This window comes from Musa acuminata, chromosome BXJ1-9 (genome assembly GCF_036884655.1).
Source record: "Musa acuminata AAA Group cultivar baxijiao chromosome BXJ1-9, Cavendish_Baxijiao_AAA, whole genome shotgun sequence".
Classification (NCBI taxonomy): Eukaryota; Viridiplantae; Streptophyta; class Magnoliopsida; order Zingiberales; family Musaceae; genus Musa; species Musa acuminata.
The window spans coordinates 12601807-12613595 of NC_088335.1; the positions used below are offsets into that span (position 1 = coordinate 12601807).

The 11789-nt window shown below is 34.9% G+C and overlaps 1 protein-coding gene across 4 annotated transcripts in view; it reads right to left on the minus strand.

Moving 5' to 3' along the window:
- The window catches only part of LOC135593286 (cleavage stimulation factor subunit 77-like), a 30144-nt gene extending 18832 nt beyond the window's left edge, over nt 1-11312 (minus strand). Inside the window, exons 1-9 of one of the 4 annotated variants that reach the window (XR_010479495.1) lie at nt 10982-11312; nt 10789-10860; nt 10564-10626; nt 10174-10283; nt 6441-6541; nt 5704-5765; nt 5460-5600; nt 5163-5291; nt 3253-3299 (exon numbers count right to left, since the gene is read on the minus strand). Coding sequence is in view for 3 of the 4 variants with exons in the window: in XM_065083192.1 (XP_064939264.1) it covers nt 3253-3299; nt 5163-5291; nt 5460-5600; nt 5704-5765; nt 6441-6541; nt 10174-10283; nt 10564-10626; nt 10789-10860; nt 10982-10999 (743 nt within the window). In the remaining variant the exon portion in view is untranslated. Of the gene's footprint in view, nt 1-3252; nt 3300-5162; nt 5292-5459; nt 5601-5703; nt 5766-6440; nt 6542-10173; nt 10284-10563; nt 10627-10788; nt 10861-10977 lie in introns of all 4 variants that reach the window. The other 3 variants (XM_065083192.1, XM_065083193.1, XM_065083194.1) reach the window with 3 other exon arrangements.
- Between the last annotated feature and the right edge of the window lie 477 nt (nt 11313-11789).

Sequence of the window (11789 nt, forward strand, 5' to 3'; positions counted from 1 at the left end):
CACCGCCTAGTCTGGCGGTGCTACCGCCTGTCCTTCTAAGTTTCTGGTTGGGCTTTACGTCCAACCCAAACTAAGATACTTTTGGGCCCAGTTGGCCCCTAACCAAGGTATAGAATTATCCCTTAATCCTAACCCTAATTACATGTGAACGACATACCTAAAAACATAATCCTAAGCAAGTATTTAACCACCAACATCAAGTTTTGTTTCGGCGAGCTTTCCCGCGTTCTTCCAGTGGACTTCCGATACGCCCTCTGGTTTCTTCCAGCGGACTCCTAACAGGCTCCCGATCTTGTGACGAGTTCAACGAGTAGCCGAGACTTCTTAGTGATCTCTGCGAACCTCCAACGATCTCTTCGGCAGACCTCCGAAAGTTCCGACAAGTCTCTGATCTCTCTTGGTTGGTTCCGACAGCATCTCCGACGAATCTTCGGACTCTCAAACGTCCATCGAACTTGACTTCGGTATCCTTGCTTTATGTTTTTAGACTGACGTAGTAAATCCTGCACACTCAACTTCAATAATATGGATTAGATCAATTAACCCATCAATTGATTTCATCATCAAAATCCGAAATTCAACACCGCATACTAGCACAAAAGATGTTCTTCTGCAAAGCTAAGTATGACTGCTTCCAAAATATGAACCAACATAAAGTTCAGGTTATACTTGTGCATTTAAAGGTGGACAGAGGCAACAAATTCATCTTTGATATCGGACCATATCAGTCCCCTCTTATATTGGTATGATATGTTAGTAAAGTATACTTCAGTATTTACTAAAATTAATAAAATATTAGTTTTTGGTAACACCTGAATATAATAAAATAATAAAATATTGTCCACTGGTACATGGTTATTAGTTTTTTATGGTTTGTATACGTGGCATACCACAAATTTTGAATCCAAGGATGTGGACATGTAACATTAGCATGTCATGATCTATGTCAGCTTAACTTGGCAGGAAATGGCACAAACACAATGGCAATGCCAATTGGGAAAAAGCACTATAGGCCATATTTCAATTCTTGAGCTGAAATATTTGTCCTAATGCAAGCCATGAATTGACATATAATCTTATATGCCCCTATCAAAGTAAAACAATAACATTAACAAGTTAATGTCAGCTTCGATTTTCAAGTTTGAAGGTCTTAAACATCAAGAGTGATATATATGGTAACTCCTGCTCTTCTAAGAAGTAAATATATTGCAGAATCTAACTGCCTGTCGAGACCTCAAAGCTCCACTTTGTTTTTGGTTGGAACCATAGAGCTTTGGTTTCAGTTCACATTGTTTCAAAAGTTTCATTCCAAGTCCAATGTTTTAAGAAAGAATACAAAGAAACACAGAAGTACCAAATTACCAAATGAGAATCAGAAAAAACTCTGTTCAATGGATTGAGTATGTTGTGCAATGTATTCTCCAAAATCTATATTTGTGTAGCTTTGGAAGTTCCAACACGAAAATACTATAGCACAAGGTTCGTTATACCGTAACATACCGCTTAGTACGGATGGTACATACTGGTCCAACAGGGAACCAGTATGGCGGTACATCAGTATGCCCCCATGTACCATATGTCAGTACACTCGATACAGCTCGATATGTATCGTACCATAAGGTTTGATGTACCCAAGCATACTACTCAGTACAGGCGATATGTACCGATCCGATAGAGGACCAGTACAGGCAATACATCGATACACTCCAATGTACCGTGTTGGTATGCTCAGCACAGCTCGATACGTACCATACTAATAGCTGGTCAATACACCAGTATGATGCGAACCATGTCGTACCGACAACTGATCGATACACTGGTACGGACAGATAAGACGAACCATGCTATAGCAAACATTTTGGTTTTGTATTGATTCTGCAAGTATAGGTGATCTTTTCAAATGCCACAAGTTATCACATGACATATTTTAAATTTTATATTAGTTACCAAGATTGCCTAAAGAGAAGGAAAAAAGGGAAGCCAAACAAATAGAGAAAAGAGACAGACAAATCTTAGGCTTGATTGGAGATTTTGATTCTTGATTAAAGATTCCATCCATACAAGAAAATTAGTATGATAATAATTGAAGGCTTAATAAAGAAAAAACCTATAAATTAAATATATTATAAAAAGGATGATTATTTGCCAAAAACAAATCTAGAAATATATATCATGCAAAGAAGGAAAGAAAAATGATTGATGTGCATTCACTTAGGAGATGTAATCTTCTTGATTACTTTGTTTCCTCGTTTATATTTTTTTTCTTTTTTTCTTTTAGTACCTAGGGTTTTATAAAGGAGGAAGGAATATTCTGAGATACTTACAAAATCACTGAATGAATGAAGTCTTTTCTATATTGTGTTTTTGTGGTGTGAGGTCACATTCTTTTCTAGATCGTGTGATCACGTCGTCCATGCGTGACCTGAGATTTAATGCTCGAGCCAGAATAAGTGGGATCTTTTTTTCCTTTCATCTCATCTAATATCTGTTCTTTTCTATTCTACAACTACAAAACCTATAAAATTTAAGTTCTTTACTCATTCATGCTTTTGTCCTACATCAGATTTGATATTAATCACTTGTGATACATCATATTGATAACAGAGCAATTTGTCCAACATCTGATTTGGTACCAGAGCACTTGTCCTACATCACAACAGACATCTTCTTAACTCCACCACAAAACCATTCAAAAAAACTATTTTGTTCATGAAGCTGACTCCCAAATATTAGCCTGTAAATGAATCCGATTTGGACCAATCTTAAGCTGATCCAAGTGTTTAGGGGAAAAAAATTAAGATGCAATCGTGATAACCTAGAAACTGATTCATGTCCCATTCAACTATATTGAAGATTTGACCTAGATACCTAAACCAATGCAATTGCATCTCAATGACATTTCTGTCAACTTCAGGAGAATAAAGTAATAGGATTCTCAACTTTTTTCTCTATTTGGACCATAGGATCAAAATTTAATTTTCGATCCATGTTTGACGTATGCATAGATCTTAAAGCATGTAAGAATGTGTAACCTAAAACATGTCACTGATCTGCTACCAATAAGGAGCTGTGCAACTTGTTTTTTGGCTGTTTCAGTTTCAAAGTTAAGTTTATTGGTTTAAAATTTAGAACCAAAAAACTGAAACTAATGCTGGAAAAGTTTGACTTCATTTAACATTTAACTTTAACCTAAACAGCTATCAGGTCAGATGTACAATTAGTGTACGAAGAAAAATAAAGTTACTGGCTTACTTCTCAAAAATCAGAAGTCTTTTCCAAGCCATGCATTGTTGCTCTTCCTGCAAGTAGAAATTCTTACAAGTTAATAATTAACATAGGGGAGAGAAGTAGAAGAGATAGATACAGATCGAGAGAGAGAGATCTGAAGCCAAAAGGATGAAGATGAGATTGGATGCACAACTGAAAAACTCATTTGATAAAGTGGGGAGGTCGAGGAATTACAAAATTTACTAGCTGTCCAAATTAATGAAAAAAGTAATACTTCTCAGTAATACTGGGAACATGAAGACATATATATTAGTTTTCTCAACAACAAAAAAAAGATTATAAATTAATCCTACCATATGTTCTTACAAGGTACAACCTTGTATTGCACACTACAGTCTCAATGACTTGCACCATTCTGCCACCTATTTTGCTGGTAGTGTTAATGCCCATCACATGCCATTATAAGGATGTGACAACACAACATTGGGCTGACAACCTGACACAGATGTCATGTCACTATGCATAAAACTCTTGCATCTCAGCTGGGCACATATATATCACTATGTCACCAGTGTGGTTGATGCTGCTAAATTTGGAAAACTCATGGCTTCATGTTTTTTATATCTGCCTGTGCTTTCCTTTTGTTTACCTTCTTCAAATCATGTATACTAATTCATAAGGGAAAATATAAATTCAAAGGTAAACGTTAATTTGCCTCTTAAGACTCATGTTTTCAAATAAAATCAAAGCAAGATCTGGAGAAAGTAAGATCTTTACATAGGATCATCAATGCAAAGATAGTAACAACCAAATGACAACAATTATACTGTTGATAATATATATTAAATACATGAAGATAAATAGATTGTTCTCAGAATAAGGATGATAGAGAAATTTGGATCAGACAGTAAACGATTGTAGATCCCAGTTTGGTTCATAGTAGCTAATTGAGCACCTAATATGCTGCTAAAATAGCTTCAAACAAAAGCTTAAACATTTACCTAGTTAAATGTTTAGCAGCCACTTGATCAACTTAGCAGTTCAAAGGGCCAATATCTAAATGCTTAAGTAGCAATTTAGAAGCATAATTTTTTGCAATTAATAATTTAATATAACTTTTCTTTAGAACAATTTGGAAGTGAAATGTCTAGTAAAGTTGATATCTCGAATGATAACTAAATTGAACATACCTCTATATCATCTAAGATGAACCAATAATATTAATGTGCTTCAGTAGTTTTCTATTTCTTCCTTTTTGAAGTATTCAGTATCCAAGTGGGCATGTCTAACTTAGTTTACTATTTCTTCCTTTTGAAGTATCCAGTATCCAATTGCATGTCTAACTCAATGGCTATCAGTGTAATGACCAAGAGAATACAGCTACCTGATATATAAATGATCTGAGAATTATATTATTGTGATAATTATAAGTTTCTTACTGGTGAGGTTCTTCAGAATCTAAAGCACGTTTCGCTAGACCAGGGGAGCGCAAAAGACATAATATGCTTGACCCATCATTGAGCAGTTCTTTCTAAGAATTCCAACCGCTAGATGAAGGGGTCATCATTTTCCTTTCTTTTGATCTTAAATTTTTTTGGACTATATTACTTAGTTATCTATTTTTATTTTTGCTACCATCATTATCATTTTCTGTTCCTGAGTAACAATAAGATAAACCAATAACAATAAACATATAAACTAAGGAGATAGTAAGAATAACTAGATGATTACACTATTCTGCTATATAGCTTGGCAGTTGCCCTTGCAGAAGTATAGGCACTAACATTGTTTTGCTTTTAATTGAAGAAAACTCCACGTTTCACAGCAAAATTTGGGATAAAGTAACAATGACATCTAACAACATTGATATGCATAAGTTACTTCAATATTAGACAAGTTGAAGTATCAAACCTAAAGTAAAAACTGAAGTAAACCTTGTAAGAGCCGGTTGGAGGCACAGCAAGCATATTCCAGTCAATTTCATCAACATACTTTTTCCGCTCTCTGTATACAGCCTTGGCACTATTAAACTTTGGTTGATATTCAGATAAAAGCCCTTTTGCCTATAGAATTGAGTAAAAAAATAAAAGTATCATGCATTAAGAAAATGAACAACCTGAAAGAAATCATTTAAACTTGCATAACAAATAATTTTTCACAAGGATCTCTCATATAAGTTCCAAACTTGTATTGCATTTAATATTCAGATTCATAAACCTTTAAGTTCTTACCAACGTGCGACTAACAGAGTTCTCAAAGTTTTCATAGTCTTTCCAGAGCTGTTCTACATTATGAGTTGGAGTTACAATTGCTCTTTGGTAGGCTTTCCTTACAGAAGTCATGTGATGTGATTCTTCTTGAGTTGTCTTAGCCTAATTGAACAAGTGTAAAAGTCATGCCATCATTTTCATACAAAATGCTATAAGTAATCTTAGCAAAACACAAGGAATAGAGACTGAAATGGACTGCACCGACTGGCAATGACTTCAAGAAAGCAATGTACTCCAACCATACAGGTCCAGAAGCAATATCGTATCCTGTTTAAGTATGAATAGAGTCAGATTACTAAACGCTCAACAATGAAGCCAAAAACTTATGCTAGCATTAGCAAATATGAAAGTTGGACAAATTCAAGTATCACCTAAAACAAAACAGAAGGGAAAAATGAACAAAAATGCCAGATATGACCAAAAACTCCACATGCTGTTTATGATTAATTAAGTTGTATCCTAAGACAGCCTCAACTGTTAAGAGGTTATTTGTCTTGACAAAAAGGAAGTGATGGCCATGAGGAAAATGAGCACCAAACCATGTTGACATGGTTCATAAGATAAAAGAGATAAAAAGCTTTTTCTAATATCCAAATATCTTTAAACTCCAAAGTCTATATTGGCATGTAAATGTTGCAGGAAGAAATTAAGAACATTTGCATAATGGTTGCCTTCTTATAAAAGGCATTTGCTTGAACACCTTGAAATAAATTTCCACAAAATCAAATATATAATTATTGAACTCTTAATTCTATTCATCTTCTTTTTGTTAACATTTATAGTTATGGACCTGATAAGACATTTACAGAGATGTATAATAGCTTAATTTGTTGAATTAAAAGAAAAGGTCTTTGAAACAACTGTACATCACATGCGACACAGGACTTCCAAGATGAAAAACTTTAAAAAGAAACTCCAAACAGCAGAGGTGGTTGACTATACCAACATAGTTAAGCATGAAATCAAAAGCTTTCTTGGTTTCCTCTACACCCTCAAGTCCCTTCTTCTCATTTACTTTCTTTATAAAGCTAATGTAACACCGCCTACACATTGAAAATAAGCAATGTCAATAAGCATCCAAAAGAATAAAAAGCAATAACTTGTTAACATAAGAATTTTTTCCCATGACTATAAGATTTAACAAGCAGTACCAGGTTATGAGATTTCACAGTATTTTGACAATATCATACAGTACACATTGGTATGTCAGAAACACAATATACTGACCAAATATCAATATTAAATATTTTTAATATGTTTTGGGTGTACCAGACAGTATGATATCATCCTAATCAGTATGTCTCAGTCCAATAGTGTTATAGACTATCGTATCAGTGCCAGTATCTAAACCTCAAGCTGAATTCTACAATGATAACTTTCCAAAAATGAATGTTGCATTAGGAGAATCCGAAAATACTTAAATAATTAGATTGTTACTAAGATTAACTCCAGCTACTTATAAATTTTTCATACAGGACTTAAACAATAATATTCCAACTAAATTTTGAAAAGCCTACCACGGTTCAAGACAAAAGAAAGACATTTTGCTGACAGTGGATTAATATAGAGGTGAAGCTAGATCCATCCACCTGTCAATCAAGTTCTTATGCAACTGAAAAGTCACAAATATTAAGTGCTAATGGTTTTAGACAAACCCTCTCACCCTGGTTCAGATTTATTCCTCCAGCTGAAATTATACAAAAGTAAAATCTACAATGCATACACGATTATTAAAAGGTATCACAAAATCTTTGTTGCTTTAGGCCTGCCAAAATTATGGCTTAAAGTATTTAGTGCATCCAACAGAAAGTTTTGGATACACGATCACCTCAATAATTTTTTGTGTACCACCCTTCGTATTTCCTGATATCATTTTATCACCCATAACTGTGCCTCAGATTGTTTTAACAAAAAGCTGTAATCAAAAGAAATACAAGGATGAAGAACAAGATTTACACCAAATGTAACTATTACCATCTACATGTTACAGTGGCAATCACATAGCCTATCATGATTTGTTACGTCAATAGCCTACTGTGCTTCTACAGGCATATTAGAACAACCAATAATTTAGCTTGAAAAAAGAAAATATGTTTACCAATTGTAGCACTGCTTATACGAGGATCTTTTTTTTCTTTGATCAAGGGTAATTATGGGACGACAAAATGAAAAAAAGCAACAAAAATACTTTTACAAGTTGTTTGAGATGACAAGAATGCTCAAGATGGTAATAAAACAGTCTTCATTGCTACTGTGGATTCCATGCCTCGAAATTTAATTATTTACTCTCTTTGAATTTGGATATGTGAAAATCATTAAAATAAACTAAATGGCAAATGACATTATTGATAATAATGTATTAGCACTGACAATTAAAACCTGACCAAGTCTTACTCAATCACCCGAAGAAGTGTTTACCCTTCCTAGGTAAGTCAGGTAAAATATTAACATTTTAGATTTCATTAGCATACACAAGAGTAAAGACCCAAAGAGAGCATAAGTTTGGCTGTCAACCAAGTTTGGAACCTCAAAACAAAGGAAAATGAGAACATATCGGTCAAGGCCATATAGGCAAAATGTCAGATGGAAATACTCATGGTTCACTATTCTGCAAACCCACTGTTTTGATGGACCGGTATATATTGGGTGGTCCATACTGGAAATTCAAAAGTGCTAAAAGCTATAAAATAAGGATGTCATCATGAGATCCTTGAGTTTCCATCTTTGTTCATTTTTAACATCAGTTTTGCCTTCATACTCAAAAAATTTGAAATTGACCTTACTGATTCAAATACCTTTTTCCTTCCATTAGTTAGTGGCTTTCACATAATAGTAAACAAAGGCATTTAACGCTACAAGTGCACAACCTAAAAAGGAATACCTTCAAATACACAAAAAGGAAAGAAAAAAAAACAAATGGCGATCCTACTAAAAATAAATCCATCAACAATATATAGATACAAGGAAATGTGATGAATCTTTTGGATATTTCCTTCAAGACCTTATCCAAACACCCCAGAAAAGAGCCAGATTCAGCAAAAGCAGATGCTTCATGACTTTATCTCAATGATGTAAAGAGCTAGGAGTTTTGATGCTATATGAGCAAATAAAATATAGAACTTAACTTTGCTTAATTATAACTTGTCCAGGTCTCTTTACAAGTTGCTATTGATTCAGCACGTAAGTGCTGCTTGCAGTATAGATGTCACCACCATAATGTGTTCTAAATGATAAGGCACGCCTTAAGAGGTAGATATCCTAGGAATCATGTCGAAAGCACTTAACAGATCATCTGGATAGACAGTTTAGAGATGGGAGTATAAAAAAAGGTCTTTTGTAGACCTGAAAAATCAGCACATCTAATATATCTCCACAATGTCAATCAAATTACAAAAGTTATTAATTTTAGTAGTCAAACATTAAATGAAAGATAATGTCAGATATTAAGAAATTTAATTATAACAAAAATTCATTTCAATGAATAGTTATTGGAGGAGTAATGTAAGATATGCTTTCTATGAATTGGAGCGCCAAAATAAAAGAATATAAAAGGCAGGCAGCAAAGGAGAGCACAAGGAAGGCAGGTCATAGTACTAAGGATATTAAGTTTCTTCCAACTCACAATTCACCATATCTCAAAATTAATCCACTTTTTTCCAACCTGACCAATCTAAATTATCGCTCTAGAATAAACATAAATATAGAATACTACTTTTTAGGAATATTCATATTCCCACAAAGTTCCATATAGACATCTTAAGTTATCCAAACTTGAGTTCTGATGCTTAGTAACTTCTCTAAGCCATACTACATTCAACTAAATGCACAGAACTCCCAGCATCAATACAACACAAAAGAAAAACACAAGAACAATCACCAAAAGTAGTTTTAAAAAAAATAACATAAAAACGATAAAAAAGTAAACGCTGAATAACACAGATTTGACTCAATTAACCCTAAGTCTCATCCTACATCAGTTTTCTTTCATGCTCTGAATATTCTAGCATTTTGATGAAATCAGAGTGCAAGAAACAAAAGCAGGAACCACTATTTTTGGGGTCCATATTTTAATTAAAAAAATCATAATTCCACCAAAAGACAATTAGCACAAAATGTCTGTGTCATATTGCAATCCCTCACCTCAGCTGTGGGTTTATTCAAAAATTGTGTGTTCACCCCCATTTATTGAGGACTTCATATTAAAAAATTTCATATCATTTCGAACCATGAGAACAGTTTACAAAATATTGAATAGAAATGGAAACTATATGCCCATGAATAATTACAATAGTTATATGCAGGAAATAGCATCAAACAACTCTGTGGTCTCAATTTCATAAAATTGAATTGTTAAAGGGATGACTAAACATTTGGGGCAACAAAAGGTCAAAATTAAATCTTAAAGAATAATGAGCAAAGTTTATAATATGCCAAAGCTATCAAAGTGAAACTGGAGGCCAATATATAGAAACAACAATAATACTCAGGATCTAACTTCTTAACTGACGTAGGATTTTAAATTTTCATCAAAAGAAATTATTGAAATGGCATTAATACCAGTGTACATAAAAAAAACTAAGGTACGTTGCTCACTTTAAAAGATTAAGAAAAACTATAATATTTGTTACTAAAAGAATCACTCCCTTAAATATATTAAACAATAAACAAAGCCTACCAAAGAGATATTTGAAGACAATTCAATAAACACCGACTGAAAATTTGTTTTGTAACTTCATCATTGTTGATGGCCATGTATGCCTCCACATATTGCTTCCAGTATTTTGCCTGCAGATGCAGGAGGAATCCAAATAAGAAGGAAACAGCTCTTAAAGTGATTATTTCAATAGCTACCAGTAGGCAAGAAGTTTATTCAAGTTGGCGAGAGCCTGAGAATCACGACAATCTCTGCATTACGCCTTCCTCCGACCATGAAAAATTATTTTACAACTCCATATTAACCTCTAGTGACACAATGCATCTTTTCTTCCTTTTCATGGAATTGTTTTCAAGCACGTCAATCTGGGAAAAGGAAAAGCAACATAGAAATAAAATATAAACCACTTACAGCCGTGGGAAATGTACAAAGGAGCTGCTCATAGATTGGAGCCGCCTCGGTGATAGGAAGAGCCTTCAGAAACAACAAGTGTAAATCAGATAAACACAAGCAACCAAATCTCACTCACGCATCACTCGAGTGACAGAAGAAAATCCTCTCTTAATAATAATAGTAGCAAAGAAGTTACAACTCTGAGGTAAATTATCTAACATAGAAATGGACGTGAAAGCTCACCTGGGCCTCATTCACAAGAATTTCAGCAGCTTCGACATTGTATATGTCGGTAGTGGCGTTATCATCGCCTTTCTACTCAAGAAACAAGAATCAGGGTACAAAATCGTACACAAAACCCAGGTAGACAAAAGACGCCCAAATAACTTAACCCTAAACGCCGGTAGCAAAATAACCTAGAAAATCAGGAACTTGCCTTGGGCTCGTCGGTCATCGCTCTCTGGTGCTTGTCTAGAGCAAAAGATCCCAGAACTTCGGTTCCAAGAGAGGAACAGACGGGAAGATGGGAGTATACAAGGACTCGTTGTTCTTGGTGCGATCAAAGGCCGGAAACCCTTGGCGAGGGTTTCGGCGATCCAACAGCGACGAGACGGAGCCGAAGAGCACCGTTGGAGATTGAAGAGCGGAGGGAAGAGGGCACCAGAAAGCGTGAACTTTCCCGCATCCCACGGAGCGACCGAGAGGGGGCGGAGCCGGAAACGACCCTCCGTCGATCACTTCACCAAATCTTGCTTCGTCGTGCCTCTTTGCGCTTGGAAACCGTATATCCGACCCGTTTAAATCGGATCGGGTTTCATCGGAAATTGGAACGGGTTCGGGTAGTGCGTTAACTCTCGTTTCGGGTAGAGCAAATAGACGAATAGCCTGTCTATTAGTAACTGTTGGATCTCTAATCGCATTTGTGTCGGTTTCGGGAGGATCCGAATTAGCGGTCGAATTGGCTAATAGACGTCTAATCTGCTGAACCCAAGTCGAGCAAATTTGATGCACACCACCAGATTTGGCTTAAATCATGCTACTATTGCATGGGTGGGGCATTACCAGCACAGCCATCACACATATTGTCATGGTTAGAGTGGATGTGTGCTTTCTACGTTTCTCACATCAAATATAATTATTAAGTTCAAATTAAGATTCAAAGATTATTAATCATAATATTAGTCTTCAACTTATCACTATTTTCAATTTGACATCGTGAGATAATGAAATACACAAAACACTAA